Genomic DNA, 16840 nt, shown 5'->3' on the forward strand with positions numbered 1-16840 from the left:
ACACAGACAGAGACAACAGCTGAACAGCTCAAACAGAAGGGTCATTGTATGAGTAGTAAATCCAGAAGGTCAGGAGTTCACTGGCCACTAGTCCACCGCAGGGCCAAATAATGCTAGCAAGGCTGGAATTCATAATTGATCACTCCATAGTTTGGAAAACTTGTTCCATTTATTGGATTCAAGATTGTCAACAGATTTCCATTTAAAACGCCAGAGAGCATGACATGAGAACAGTGCCAAGGCCTTGAACAGGAAGAGGGAAGAAGAACAAGAGATTGAATAGTGATGCACACGTCTTTCTGGATAGATCACCTTCATAATAATGTTTGTGTGTGTGTGTGTGTGTGTGTGTGTGTGTTAAATATAAATAATGAAAAATAATGGCCTCCAAAACAAACACATATAGGCATTTTCTATTTAAATTGTACCAAATTACTGAAAAATACATCTGTTTTATGTGACAACAGTATGCTTCAAGTTTGGTTAGGTTTAGGCACAGGAACCACTTTGTTAGGCTCAGAGAAACATCGATGTGGTATAAATCATGATATTTTAACTCTGTTAAACCTGCAAACCTGTTTTTCCACCAACTCCTGAGGGAAATCTCTGGATCTTTAGCTGCTCCACAATCCACCATGTTCGCCAGCTAGTCTTTTGCTGTGTGTGTCTACCATTTGGAGCTGAACGCTAGTAGCACTTTGGAAAGTCACAGGGCTACAGTACATGCTGTGGGTCAGCAGGCAGAGCGGCCCTCCCCTGATCACAGGTTTGGTGGTTTGGCCCCTGGCCCCTGCAGCCTACAAGACAAAGAGTCCTTGGGAAACATACTGAATCCCACCAGTGTGTGACCGTGTGTGTGTGAATGCTGACTTGTGTTGATAAGTGCTTTGAGTGATCAGTAAGACTAGAAAAGCGCCGTATAAATGCAGTCCACTTTACATTTAATATATTTAGAAAAGAAACTAACATCTGTGAATGCAGATTACTATTCCCCTAAAAATAATGTCTCCTTCTTCTTTGCTTCTATTTGTTCTCTACATAATCAGTGAGATGCAACACAGTGCTAAATTTAGGAGAATATATGAAAACATTACATAATTAAGCTTCTCTCATTTTTCCAGTAGGCAGTCCATTAGTAATTCATCATCCTTTTTTATAACTTTTCCAAGGTCTGGCACAGGTGGGGAGACAATTAGGCCAGACAGAGTGTGTTCACAGTAATACCCTGAAGGATTCCCAGAAAAGGTGATTCTTTTTTAAGGCAAGAGGGATAATGATATTTTGGGGAAGAAGACAGTGTATTTAAATATGGGATAAAGCAAAGGGTGCAGTGATTAATCTTGTAATCCTGCAGATTATTCAACTATAACCTAACATGTACTGTGTGCCTGCTGAAAAACAAGCATGCAAAACAAGTGAAAAACACCTGCTACTAGTTGGCAAGTGCCATTATCTCTTTCATTTTCTCCTTGCTGTCCTCACTGCCATGCGTCCCCCTCTGGAGATGACTGCTGAGTTTTCCCTTTCGGCTCTTTCTCACTGTCTATTCTGCTTTTTTTTCCCCCATTTCCATTTTTAGCTTTTTACCTGTCACTCCTTAAGCATTACAGTGACTGAGCAGATAGATCTGTGTCTCACTGGAGGCCACTTTCTCATGAGCATGGCTGTTAATGGGCTGGACCAGCAGTTAATGGCTGTAATGGGTGTTGTCATGTCCCTGGATCAAGCCCATATACTGCAGACTTATGGGAAAAAACAAGGCAAAGGACACTACTGCCATCTTTAATGATTTCTAAATGCATTTCTGCTGTGGTTTTTCTTCTGGCGTTTCCCCCTGTACCCACCCAACCCCCACAAATCTCTTCCTCTCTGCTCAGAAATAGGATATACAATGACAGAGGGAAGAGATAAACAGACATGAGTCTCACTGCTGCTGTGGAAGGAGAGAGCCAGTCATACAAGGAGAAAAGAGAGAATAAACATGTATCACATGGACAAATATATTATGTGCATCCAAAAACACACACGTGGACATTGTGTCAAAAAAACATATACATTTTCTCCCACAGACACAATTTATGACCGCACTAATGTGACACACATACACTCGTATCTGTTTTCCATCATCAACACAGCATGTCGCCACAACACATGGGAACAGATTCATATCTGGACTTATTTCCTTTCCCTCCCTATCCCACAACATAGGCTGTTTTTTTTTTGTGCTATCACATATTTGGTGACAAGTAACCCATTTCGTTTATGGGTGCATGCTAATTCCTTCTTAGTAGACAGTGGTTTTCACCTTCACAAACCTGATGAAACAAAGAAAACAAGGCGCCTCTCTCTGCCACTGCCTAATTTGAACAAATGGGAGTGCTGTTTTTATGAGGGAGAAGAGTCACCTTGAATCTTTCTCATCAAATCACAGCAGCTCTTTTCCTTGCCTCTAATCCATACATTGCATAACATAGAAACCCCTGGCTTCACATTCACTATCGTGCCTAACTGCTGCAAAATGAAGAGGTAGACTCGGGGAGTGGGTGGGGGATGGGGTGCAAAACGGTGCAAATAAGTGAGGTATGGAAAGTTAACGTGAATATATCATTTTTTTTGCGCCTATGATCTTAAATGAAGTTAAATTGTGGCTCAGTCAGATTCGCAGCTTCTGGGCTTCTTCTAGGAAATGAACCAAGAGGAATAACATCAATGTGGATGACACAATGACATGTGAATGCAAGCAGATGCATTGTGCATTGTGTGATGTTGCATCGTATTTGTCATTGTGTTACGTGGACATCCATTTGCTCATTGGGGTTATGAACCAAAAAGGTTAAGAACCACCGGTTTGCATAATGCTCCTCCCTCCACATCACGGCAGCCATCCAAAACAAGGACTGATCCACACGCACACACACGTACACGCACACACGCACACACACACACACACACACACACACACACACACACACACACACACACACACACACACACACACACACACACACACACATTTCACCTAGGTGCAGGGCAGAGATATACAACATCAAAATGGAGGACAGGGGAGTCTAAATGTGATTTTATTCCATTATGTAATCCTTTACCCCAGTGACAAATCAGCAAACAGCAGCCTTATCCCACATTTCTGACCCCACTCATTGTGTCAAAGCCCCTTTTTTCTTTAATCTTTAATCAGCCCTTTTTTTTTACCATCCACCTCGTTTTTCTACCTGTATTTTCACACCTCTTCTGAGACATTTCTTCTCCCCACCTCCCCTCTCTCCCTCTTGCTGGATGTCTGTTTAAGCCCTCTCCCTTTCCTCTTAAAGGATTCCTCTGTCCATCTCCCAGTTCTCGTCCCTTTTGCTTCCTCTCCTTGCCTTTATTTTCCAAACCACCCACTCTTACTTGCTATCTCTCTCTTAATCTCTCCCAATTCCCCACCAATTCGACCCCCATTAAGTCTCTCTGGTTTCCTCTTTCCATCCACATCCTCTCCATCTTATCTAGTCATACTCTAATCCTCTGTCACATCCCTCGACCCCTGCATCCTGCCCCTCCCACCTCTGTCAACCCTTTTTTCCTGCTTCCTTTCCTTTTTTTCAATGACCCCCCACCATAGGTCTTACCAGGTATGGGCGACAGTGAAGCGTCGCCTCTGTCGGATGCTCTTGTTGACCATCAGTTTGCGGAAGAGGCGCGGGGAGCTTCTGGGGGACAGCTTGGGGGACGTGGCACCCCTCTTCCCTCCCACCACACCTGGCATTTTGGGAGGCTCCAGCTCCAGGTGCATGTGCTCCTTGAATGTCCGGATGCAGGAGTCCATCTCAACGCTCAGCTCGTTGGACGACATCCCTGCAGGCTGGGCTGAGCCCTGTGTTGCGGACCTTCCTTCCTCTTTCAGATTCTGTCTCTTTCTGTCCAAATTCAGTCACATCAGCTGGTCATGCACAGCTGATTTTGTCTCTTGCCTTATCCAGACACAGAGAAGATTGCACTGGGCTAAGATGTGACGGATTGATTGAGGCTACCTCACACACAAACATTCACCCAGGAAAAGGCCAGCTCACACATACCTTTTCGTTGTTTGTGTTGCCTCTGCGCTTTCCTTTCCCCTTTTCCCTGTTCTTCACTGGTTTGGGGATTCACCAGCCAGCAGTTGTGCCCTCTTCGTCTCTCTCTTTGGCTCATGCACCGTGCTTTAGGGGAGCTTTACTATCAGAAGGGTCACTTATAGCTCCTCCGGGAGAGAATTCCTCCTCTCAGCACTGCTTCACTCCCATCTCCTTCCTGGTCTTGCATCTATAAAGTGCACACCCCAGTGCTCAGTCACTCACTCTCCTTTGCTCTGTGTCCCTCTGCCTCTCTCAGTGCTGGTGCCTGCTAAATGCCACTTCAGTCCCAACTGTTTCTCTCAGTCCATCCAGGGAGCTTGATGCTGGAGGATCTCCCTTATGAAAGATTCAGAAGGGCTGAAAACAGCTCTCTGCCTCCTCTTGTCTTGCTCTCCCCTCCATCATCCACTGCTTGACTGACCTCCTATTTCTGCAAACAACTCCCACCTCTCCCAAAGGCACTCCCGGTGTGGCACAGAGTGACTCCCACTATGCCGAGCCTGATGTCAGATTTCCCTTCACTCGCACAGTCAGTGCAGTGAGCGGAGCACAGCACAGCACAGCACAGCACAGCACAGCACAGCACAGCACAGCACAGCACAGCACAGCACAGCACAGCAGGCAAATGCTTCACTTGCTGTTTCATTCAGAATATACACAAGGAGCTGAGAGCAGGCACGCAGCGAGTGCAAGCCACGCCTCCCCAGTTAAGGATTGGTTGGTGGCTGGTGTGACGACAAGCAGGCAGGCACAGTAACAGGTTGTCAGATTTTTTTAGCCAGGATTTGTGGTAATGTTGCTGATGATGTTGTGACCTTTAGTGAGGCATGCAACTGGTGAGTGCAGGCCAAGAAAAAAATGGCAATTTGGAATGGGGATAAAAGCAAACAGCTTAATAGGCATCAGTGAGGAGAAACATACACACTGATCAAAGGTCAGATGATTCAAATAAACACTTAATACACAACCTATATTCCACCACATTTTCTCTCTCTCTGTCTCTTTCTCTCTCTCACACACTCAAACCCATCCATATTTCTGTCTGAAGGGAAGCAATCCAACCATGAGACTGCCTCAGTGCGCGGAGAGAAGGAAAGAAAGAATTGATAGACACAGTTATTCCAGATATGTATCCACACACACAAAGGGCTACTCAGAGTGATGAAAAGAAGACAGAGAGAGAAAGAGGGGCAATGCCCTAAAGGTGCAGAGACAGAGAAGATGAGGGAGAAAAATCCGAAAGGAACATCAGAAGAGGCAGAGCGGCAGCGTGACGAGTATTCGAATTGTGCGCATTTCCTCGTGTGCTCTGTGGACTGATTTGTTTTGGTTGTGACTCACTGATGATTCTGAGCCATCGGAGCATGACATGCTTTCTCACTAAATGCTTGCCAATAAACCCTTTGAAAATAGTCTTTCCAAGCTTGTATATAAAGAAGAAAACACTTGTAGTAACATGAGGCGTCACAGGAGCCCAGCCGGCCAGATTGTGTAGCATTTGTAGGTAGTTTAAAATCAGCTGAAGATGCATGGCAATCCTGGGCTCTTCTTCCTCTGTCCCTCTCCTATTTTATATGCCAGAACGATTAGTCAAAGTTTCACAAGCAAACAGGCTAAAGCAATATTGAGAATCAGAAATAACTTGTTTATATTTTTATAACTAATAAATACGTTGCCTCTAATACTGGTATGTGAACTGGTCGTCATATACTGTTAGTTCCCTGAAAATAGACTTGAGATGCCTGGGATTAAATTAACCACCATTATACTATGTCATTTCTAATCATACAATAAAATACATAAACATTTTAATGAACAAATACAAGTAAAACACACGTCTCTCTCTATTCCTTTTTTTTTTTTCCTGCACCTCTCCCCATTTAAGGCTCCCTTGTGCGTGCTTTGGGTCTTTGCAGTACACAGCAGTACAACACCAGAAGATTCAACCACTTTTCCAATAAATAATGTCCAAAATGAAAGCAAATCTTCTCACTAAATTTCACAAATTTTGCCTTCTGGGAAAGGCACCTTGCTTTCTAACAAGGTTTGGTAGAAGAATGGATGAATGGTACAGTGAGTGTACAAGCACCAAGACAGCGTCCCCCATAAGAGAGCAACTGAAACAGCAGATATAAAAAGAAATGCTTCCAGACAAGATCAAAGCAATGAGCGTTATTCTGATGCAGTCAACGATCAGCATTATAGAACAGCTTATATGGCTGCAAAGGACAGGCTGGCTTACACAAAAATGAGTGCCCTCATAAAAGTTAATGAACTGAATGGTGCACCAGTCAGCACTGCACACATATCCGACCATTCATGTGCTGTGATCATAGCCAAAGAAATGAAGGCAGCATTTGTGTCTAATGTCAAACTGCTTGATGTTCTCATTAGCATAGCTTTGGATGAAAGTACCACATGATATACATACATAATTGTTTATGAGTAGTCATTTTTGACATAGTTGAAGTGGACAGGGAAACAGATGCTGAGTCAAGAAGAGCCTTCAGAGTACTGGGATGGATGATGGTGATTTTCTGGAAAATATACTGTATTTGACCAGCTTTGCCACGGATGGAGCAGCTGTCGTGACTGAGAGAGAGAATGGACTTGTGATGAGACTTAAACGGGAGTTTCTTCAAGTCCTGTCACTTCACTCTTCGCTCATCGCTTGAAGTTGGAAAAACCTCCCACCTCTTTCAATTCTTTGAAAGAGGTGGGAGGTTGCAATCATTTTGAATGTTTCCTCTCTCAATTGCATTCATTGTACTGCCAAAAATTGTAAGAGAGTGAAAATGCAGAACTGAATACAGGCTAGATACATGAGCTTCATAAACCATCCTATATCATCAGGGTTCATCTCAGTGACTTGGCATGTTTGAAGGATGCATTTGGGGAACTTTGCAATCTTTCTCTTTAGTCACAGAAACATGATGGATGATTGATGTTCTGAAAATGGTGAAAAGTTAAAACCATTTAACGGTGTTGATCATACGGCCACGCCTGGAAAGATAAACAGGTTGCAGTCATTGGTAATCTTACCTGACAGGCAAGAGATGGCCTCACTCTCTTTGAGGAGAAGATAATACTGTACGAGATGTGGTAAAACTAACCGTCCAGAAGAAACTGTGAATTCACAGACTGGAAGCCACAAGGAGAAAAGCAAGGAAGCGACGCCACCTCTGCTGAATGTGAAAGAGGATTTTCAGCACACAACAATATGAACAGACAAGCCAGGAATCCGCTTTGAGCCAAATGTCTTTCTGTTTTGCTTTTTCAACAGACCACTTGAAGGATGGATCACGGGAGACCATCATTCATCCTCATCCTGTGCACCAGGCATCCTCAGACATCTGTAAAGAGGTCTATCCTATCTGCTAAAAGGTAAGATATCTTTCTCATTCCGTGTTCTGATGTATGCTTCTTGTTTATATGGTTTGGCTCTGTTATCTGCAGTTCCATATATTAGATTTTAAACTTGTGTGGGTGGCTCTGTGCACTGGTCTGCGCTACTGACTTTATCATATTCATTCATGCATATAACAGAAAGATGTGTTTAGTTTGTGTTGCAAGTGCCACAAACCATTGGATGAATCTTTTGACCTGCATGAAATATTACTTGGATAACCATGTTATACCATGAAAGTCTTTGCTAAATGTTGCCACAAGACATTCAGTAGTTGTCAAGACATTTCAATCAATAGGCTACCACAAAAGCCTCCCGGTTGAGATTTAACATTCGGGGGATTCAGATCTGGGCACCATGAATGTCTGTACAAAAGTTTGTGCCAATCCATCTTGTAGATGTTGATCTTGATTAAGTAACACAAGATCATCAACATCACATGATTCATCATCTGGACACCGTGGACATTTGTACCAACTTTCATGGCAATCCATCAAACAGTTGTCAAGGCATGTCACTAAAACCTGCTGGTAGCACTGCAGGAAAAGTCAGAGGATCACCATGTCAGTAAGTAGGACTCATTGCCTAGAGACAACTTTGTGGCAATCCACCTAATAACTGTTGACACATTCCAGACTCAGTGGTGGACCAACTGGCGTAGCTAAAAAGCACTTCATAGAACTGATAAACAAAGAATTCTCAGACTCTCCATCTGCCTGCTTTTTCTTCTTAAAACCAGCGCTGCATCCGTCAACAAAATTTTAAAATATTATTGCTGGCTCGGGCACATTATAGTGAGATTGCTGCACTGAAAAGTGAGACTACAAAAGATGAATGACAAAGCAAAAATGAAAAGGGCAGGAAACCAATGCCAGCAAGTAATTTTAAGAGATGAAAGATTGAAAAAGATTGAATTAGAGTGACTGGGCCATTTCATTCCACATTAAACCCTACTTCGTACATCCTTGAGGGCTTGGATGAAAGCACATGATGCAGTGACACAGCACAGGAAGTGCTGGGATACACAATAGGCCCTGCAGCCAGCGGTAAAGGAGCAGCTCTTTACAGGAGTGTTATGTTCCTGTGGGCTTCAATATTGGTACCGGTGGGAGTGAAGACTGATGAAAATGCTGCATTCTTTTAGGCATCTGGGCCACTCATAAAAATTAAGGTCTAAAGTCCTGAAATAATTACTCAATTAACCAATTATTCTATTCACAGACAGGTAATTGACAATAATGGACTGGATTTTGGATTCACTGTTCAAGTAATTTATCAAAAGCAAAACTAAGAGTGTACAGCCACGCTGATGGATCTGTGAGGCACAGCAGTGCTTTGAGCTACACGCTAACATTAGGATGCTTACAAGCCCCTAATGATAATGTTAACATGCTGATGTGTAGCAGGTACAATGCTCACATGTTCACATCTTAGTTCAGTGTGTTAGCATGCTAACATTTGCTATTTAACACTGAACACCAAGTAAAGCTGATGCTGAGTGGAATAGAATTAGTTTTGCAGGTGTTAAAGTATTGAATTTGAAGATTTGACCAAGTTGTGGTGCTACATGAAACGTTAAGGGATCAGCAAAGTTTGGGAGGATGTTTGCATCAAATGTAATGCCATCCAATAGGTGGCGCTGCTACAGGAAAGCCAGTCAGATTCCTCCTATGGGGACAAAGACTTTCTGTCCAATGTGTTGTGGCATCTTATGGTTGTTCAGATATTTCCGTCGACGGACTGACCGTCAGACATTGCCAACCCTAGAGTTACACCATTAGCATGGCCATAAATGAGGATTTGACGCTTTTTCTCTCTATCTTTATGTCACTGTAAATTGTATACCTTTAAGGGTTTTTAATATTTTTTAAATCTGAAAATTTCTCAATGAGTTCTGGAGTACTGTGATGAGCATTTGTCTTATATTTCACCATAAGTGAGATCTTTCCAAATGACTAATCTGATAAAATATCCAATAAATCATTAGTAACAGCCCTAAGGCTCTTTTGTGTTGCTGCCCTGTGCTTTTCCACTGAGGCTCAGTGTGCTTTAGTTTCATGCAGATCCATGTAAGGTTCTGGTACTAACTGTGCTCTGCATTGACAGGATTATTCTCATTTGGATCTTTGTTTGTTATCGAATGCTAATTTGAAGTAATGCAGCTGTAAGAGGAAGCAGATGATAGGGCTGATCCATGAAGATCCTGTCACTCTTCTGATCTTTTGTTACATACATTGCTAAATGCATATAGGGTTTAAAATTTTATAAGCATCCCTTCAGCCTCTGCAAGCTCTGCATGTCACTGTGTGTTTATCATGGTTGTGTGGTCAGATGGAGGTGAAGGGGAGTGCATGTGATGGGCTTAAGTCTTGAGCTGGGCCCTTAATGTTGCATCTCTGGTTAAAACCCTCTCTTCCTTATTCCCTCTTTCACACTCTCACATCTCCTTTTGATAAGCTAAAAACAATACTTCACTGTGGCCCAGATGACAGACCTGTGCTCATCCACAAAGGTTCATGGAAAAATTAGAGACTCAAAGAGAAAGCAGATAATAAACATTGAAGTGCCTGGTGTATTACAATAAACATTTTCACCTGCAGCCATATTACCAGCAGCAGGTGAAAGCGCTGGAGAAGAGGCTGTGAATTATTCATTCATATGAATGACATCCACGCAATCAATGCAAATATGAACAAAGGATAAAAGCCTATATAAATGGAAAACAAACAACAACAAAGGGGGTGCAGGTGGCTTGCAGTGAAATGTGAAACACCTGGAACAAAAGGTATTATGATTTGAAGGTGACCTGTTAATCTTTCTTCTGTGTACAATCCTAGAGACCAGAGAAAGAGTGATGACGACCAGCACTAACTGGTCAGGAGAGGAACCATCCAATGTTCCACTAGCTAAGCTGTATAATCATGCAAAATGGTGTTGAAATATTAGATGCATGTTGACTGCTGATGTTTTGTTGAAGGTCACCTGAGCAGCACTGAGGGTGGTGCTGTACTGAGAGCCCACCTGTTCAAGCAAAAAGACAATTTATAATGTAATGTAATGTGTTTAAAATGTACTTGGATTAAATTACTAAAGAGCTACACAAAAATCTACTGGATTGGAGCAGCATGAACAATTCAAACCGACACTTTGAGCCTTTGCACAGATTTATTGACATAATCTTTTGCCCGCTTTGAAATGAAGTCTTTAAATGTTTGTTTAATCTTCTGATAATAATAAAGTACTGAAAAGTCGGGGGGGGTTAATACCTATTATAGGTATTGTATGGTACAGTTTCTGGGACTGGACTGACAAAGTACTTGATCTATAATCGTACTATATAATGTCCTGGTGTGCATCATATTACTCTCTCATATACTCAACTTTGCTGCTCCTAATCTCACCACTATGCTTTGATGATACTGCATTACTTCAAATACAACACTGCTTGTTGGTACAGTTTGTGTGTGTACAGCTATTGTAATTTGGAGTGTAATGGCTCTGTGCAGTTTCTACCTTATTCTATTCTTATTTCTATTATATATACTTTTTAGTTATTTATTAGTTATGTTCTCTATTTATCTGTAATTGCGTTGGTCCTTGTGCTGCTGTAACTCACAAATTTCCCCTCTAGGAGATCAGTGAAGGGTTATCGTATCTTCTCTTATAGCTGGGACTTCAGATACCACCTTTGCACATAATTTCTCTGCCTTTGTCTCTGTGCGTGCTAAAATGAAAAGTGTACGATTCAGTTTCTGCTCACTGGCCATGCGGATTACTCAAACCCACACAAAGGCTGTCTGGAACACCAGCAGAGAGGGCAGTGCTCAGAAACACACCAACACAAAGAAAGCACACAGAGTGCAGACAAGCCATAATCTGAGCGGTGTCGTCCTGACCCAGGGTGAGGAACACATCCAAATATCATTTCAAATCAAGTTTGGAGAGGGATCGTAAATGGGAAATTTCATTGATTGTAGGAAATTCTATTATCATGCATCACAGAGAGCACTGGTTTGGACTTAAAATAGATAAATGTTTACAAACACAATCATATGATGATACTTAGCTTTGTATGTACGGGACATGCAAGATAGTGTTACAACCAGGCATTATAATCATGCATTTGTCATACAGAAGAAACACTACAGTACATAGGAACCTTTTCAGAGAACTTGAAATCATATTTGAGTGTTACCCTTTTCTCTTGTGTAAACACTGCCACTGGCTGAGCTTCCGTTCCGTTCTGGTTGTTTTTTTTTTTTGTTTTTGTTTTTTCGGCATTTGTGAATAGTAGGAAGAAGCTAAAGGCAAGTGTGAGGCTTCCCTGTAGTCAGACCAAAGCTGCAGTCAGACCAAAATTCGCCTGGCAACATTTACTCATGTATTGTGGCCAAAAGCAGAGAGCACAGGAAATAGCATGCGTAGAGTTGTGAACATAAACTGCAGGGTGGCTCGCAGGCTAACAAAAGCAGTTCATAAACTTGTTAATCAAACAGTTATCTTACAACAGTTACTTATCAAATGCTTCAATCTTTGTAACTGTCCTGCATCCCCGACAGCCAAGCAGAATCCCTCCTTCTCTGAGTCTTGTATTATTTCTCCTGGCAGTTATTAAGACTATAAATGAACACGATGTCCTGAATGAGAGCTCAATCACAGTCCCTCTGTTACGTGTGTGAAATCAAGGCCAGAACCCAAAAATGCAGAGTCACAAATCAGGGATTTATTAGAAAACAAAGTACAACCAAAAATCACCACGAGGGGAAAAACTCAAAGTATACAAACTAACAGAAAAACTCCAAAAGGGAGAGACAAGACTTACTGATGCTTGTAACAGAAAACACGCCCAATACGAAACTGGCGGAAGATTTACTTCTATGGATAACTCAAAGTATTGAAACAAACAGAAAAACTCCAAAAGGGAGAGACAAGACTTACGAAAGATTGTAACAGAAAACACGCCCTATGCAAAAACTGGCGGATGGCACAGATACCTTCAAATTACACACTACTGATACCAAAGGCTAGAGAAAAGCTCGAGAACGAGAGACACGAGAATACACGGCTGGACTGAGGAATAGTCTGGCACAGGAATGAGTGTGAGAGGAGCATAAGAAGCCGGCTAATTGCCGATGAGCTGCAGGTGCGTCTCGTGTGCCTCGCCCCCGAGCTGACGGCCCCACCTCTCCGCACCGAGCCAGCTGAAGCAAAGGGAAGAAAAAGGGTAAATATAAATGAAAGTGCCTGAACAAAACCCGAGACCATGACACCCTCTTTCAAATTGGCTGCAGAGTTTCATGATTCTGTGTCTAAAATCAGTCAAATGTGAATTGAGTCGGGTTGATTCACACCCAGAAGCAAATGTGTCTCACCCCTTCCACATAGACATGAATGGTAGAAAGTAGTAGAAATTTGGGCTGGCATAAGTTTTTCACTTGTTAACTTACACACAGCCCCCCATTGGCCATTAGACACTGCTGAGATGTTGGGGAACATCTTTAGCCAATCATCTCCCAGAGTTTGGGCGTAATCTGCAGCTGTTCAGACGGTCGAGCAAAATCTTCCACAAGAGGAGGACCACGGGAAGAGACCAGACATCTCATTAGCATATTACTGTGAATGTTTTAAGAGGTTCGCAGCAGCATAAACGGTAAAATAGACTGAGGACTGCTAACTAGTCTTTTCCTCTCGTGCAGACAGCTAACGTTGGTGCCAGCTCGCCGTCAGCAGCAGTGAAGTCATGAGGTGGTCTGACAGAACACAAAGCATTTGATAATAGGTCCTGAGCTCAGCTTGGTGTATCACAACCCTAATATGATTAAGGAAGTAACCTCATCTGAAGTGTTCATAGTATAGCTGATTACTTGTGTGCATCACATCCACTGGCTTTCATTTAGTTGTGTTCTCACTCTCAATGCATCTGTCCTACACATGCACAAGATACACTTAACACATATACTGTGTTTTCACTTGGTGCCTACATTCATTTGTACTTATCAGGTGCACAGATGCTGGCTTTTCTCAGGCAGTGGCACAAGCACCGCCGGCCACACACCATTTCTGCAGTCAATCCATGTGGCACCCTGAAACAATTGTCTGCATCAGCAGGAAAAATAACTGAATCCCAAAATAGCTTCATGCTCCCTCCTCCTCCTTCCAAACTTTGATGAAAGCACTTAAATAAGTACAAGCAGAAAAAGAGCGGATTGAGAAGAGATGAGGGAAGTGCTGATGACTGGCATTTAAACAGTGTTGCACACACACACACACACACACACACACACACACACACACACACACACACACACACACACACACACACACACACACACACACACACACACACACACACACACACACACACACACCTGCCAGCTGGAGGCTTCACTAGGGATGGGAGTAATCAGAGTTGAGGACCTTCAGCAAGGTTCTGCTGACCTTGACATTTAGCTCCAGTGATGCTTGAAGGAGACAGTGTGTGATAGCTTTTTAAAAGAGAGGAGGGCCAGGAGGGAAAAGCACATGGGGGAAACACGTCTGCCTTGACTGACGGCCGACACACACCTCACCTACTAAAAAGTCTATGGTTGCCCAAGCGGACTGTAGAGCCACCAATAAACTTGCTGCTAACAGAAAGACATGGAGGTCAGATTGGATATAAAATAAATAAATATGTTCAATGAAAGAAACAACATAATGTGTCTTATAAAGGTCTTGGAACACCACAGTCCTTCAGAGAAGCCCCTTGGTGTAGATCCTCCAAGTCTCTGCAAATCTGATTGAGTGATTTAACACCATTCTTCAAAAAAATATTCCCTCATTCGGCATTTTGATGATGATGATAGAGACCACCATGTAACACATCAGTCCCAAAATCTCCCACTGGTGTTAAATTGGGTTGAGATTTGGTGACCACAGAGCAGATTATTCGCATCATTTTCATGCTTATCATTACCATTCAGTGAACCAATGTGTGGAGGCATCTGCATTTCTGTTTCTCGACTCATTTATTCATCGTTTTCCTTTCATCTGTCACCACTCTGTATGTGTGAAGTTGTATGTGTGAAGACGTGTGTGTGTTTGTGTAAACCCACCCGGTCAAGCATGTTCACACTGCACTCCTCTGGTAGAAAAAGAAATTGCAGATCTTCAAGCACTCACTCACAGACTTCTCAAAAAGCAGGACTTTCTGTTAAATCCCAGCACTTCAGTGTGACTCACCAAGTTACACTGCAAAAAATAAAATGATTTTTCATTTATTTTTTTCAGTGTGCCGACTTCAATTACCTTAATAGGTTCTTATTTAATGGAGCCAACATGCAACCCAAAACTACTTAGCGTTGCAGTGATTAACTGATTAGTAGCCTGACAGAAAACATTCATTATTCCCAGGTTCTCAAATGTGGCAATTTGATGCTTTTCATTGATTTATATGACAGTAAACTAATTATCTTCGGATTCTGGACTGTTGGTCGATTAAAATGAGCAATCTGAAAACATTACTTTGGGCTCTGGTGAACTGTAACAAGCATTTTCAAGCGTTTTCTGACATTTTTCAGAACAAAACAATTAATCCATTAACCAAGAAAATACCTAGAGCAGCGGTTCCCAACCTGTGGCCCACGATGGGGTCACAAGACAGTACGAAAGAAGAAAACAGATCACTGAACATCACTCTTGGATTAATCTGCTTGTAGACATATAATCAATCTGTCAGCAGGTCACGAGTAGGCCTACTTGGCTAAAAAAGGTCGTGAGAAAAAAAAAAGGTTTGGTACGTGTGACACAGAGCATGTTTGATTGATGCACTCAATGCAAGTCACTCATTGGATGTCAACCCACACCTAAAATGCAAATGAAAAAATGAGAACAGCCTGGTGCTCGAACATTATAGTGACCCACACTATAGCTGGCAGTTATAGCTGCACACAGACACACACACACACACACACACACACACACACACACACACATATATATAGAGTACACAGAAACACACATACGCTTACATGTAAGTGCAGCACCAATCAGGACCGATTGGCACTAACTGTTCCTGAGCCCCTTATTCATTTAACTAAAGGGAAGAAAAACACTTGCAACTCTTATTGGAGTTCCTGAACTGGCTCTGTCTTTACACACACACACACACACACACACACACACACACACACACACACACACACACACACACACACACACACACACACACACACACACACACACACACACACACACACACACACACACACAAATATAGACACACCATACTCGAGCACAGGGCCAATCAGGACTGATTGGCTCGTTAAGTAAACGCGTATCTGAATTTGACACGGCTGGACAACTGGCTGCCTGCCAAGAACTGGCCACTTGCTGTTTGTCTTTGTGTATGTGTTATCTGAAACTGCACATTGTACCTGTTGCCTGTGTGTGTAAGTACGCAACTGTGTCTGAAGGCATGGTGCATAAATAATGAAACAAGGCAGTGTCACCTTCAACAGGCTGAATGCAACATGACAGACCAGTCGCTGATGCAGAGAGGTATTTTAACAAGACCTCTGAAGCCCAGTCTTTGCTCAGTGTGACAGGGAAACCCACGGTTTGCTATAACATAACTTTGTCTCCAGTGATTAGCTATTCGGGCTGCGTTTAATTAACCCCAAGCAACATGAAGGGTCTGAATAAAAAGCTAATGTTTGCTTTAATGCTACACAGACATTCTTTACTGGATTAATGTCTATAAAGACAACACATGCTCAGCGTGCTCTTCAGGTCACTGTCAGACAAAGCCTACAGAAGTACATCATCGACAAAAAAATGATCTGGCATCGTGAGATCACCAAGCTGGACACTCCAGTCTTCAGCTGTGCCAAGAGATTCAGACAATAAAAATCACACACAGAGGGAGTGACGAGGCAGAACGCTGCCTTAGACCAATGTCAAGTGAGAAAGAAGAAAAACAGTACAGACACAGCACTCACTCCAAGCTCACATGGTCTGGACTGTAATGCCCCAGCGCCCAACACTACTGGCCCGACCCCCACATGACACCTGGAGACAGACTCCAGGCCTACAGAATATATGTGGACTGGCTAGGCCAGTGACCCCTTTATGCTTGCAAGAGTTTGTCCACTGTTCCAGAACCAACATAAAATCCACATTGCTCCTCTAAAAACTGAAGTGCAACAATCAGCTGGAGCCTCCTTTAGAGCACCGTGGGAAGCTGAACAGCGTGATACCCTGATAATTGGAGCACAGCAGGTACTGTTCTTCAAAAAATGAGAAATCACCACCCACATTCGCCAGATTATAGACAGTCCCT

General features: G+C 42.7%; 1 protein-coding gene across 2 annotated transcripts in view; it reads right to left on the reverse strand.

The window, feature by feature from the left end:
• The window catches only part of pde4ba (phosphodiesterase 4B, cAMP-specific a), a 164895-nt gene that overhangs the window by 116703 nt on the left and 31352 nt on the right, over nucleotides 1-16840 (reverse strand). Inside the window, exon 1 of one of the 2 annotated variants that reach the window (XM_070960294.1) lies at nucleotides 3630-3977. The exons of the other annotated variant lie outside the window; for it this stretch is intronic. Within the exon in view, the coding sequence (XP_070816395.1) occupies nucleotides 3630-3853 (224 nt within the window). The 5' untranslated portion in view covers nucleotides 3854-3977. Of the gene's footprint in view, nucleotides 1-3629; nucleotides 3978-16840 lie in introns of those variants that run through there. 2 annotated transcript variants of the gene reach the window in all.

Source organism: Chaetodon trifascialis, chromosome 4 (assembly GCF_039877785.1).
Source record: "Chaetodon trifascialis isolate fChaTrf1 chromosome 4, fChaTrf1.hap1, whole genome shotgun sequence".
Taxonomy (NCBI): domain Eukaryota; kingdom Metazoa; phylum Chordata; class Actinopteri; order Chaetodontiformes; family Chaetodontidae; genus Chaetodon; species Chaetodon trifascialis.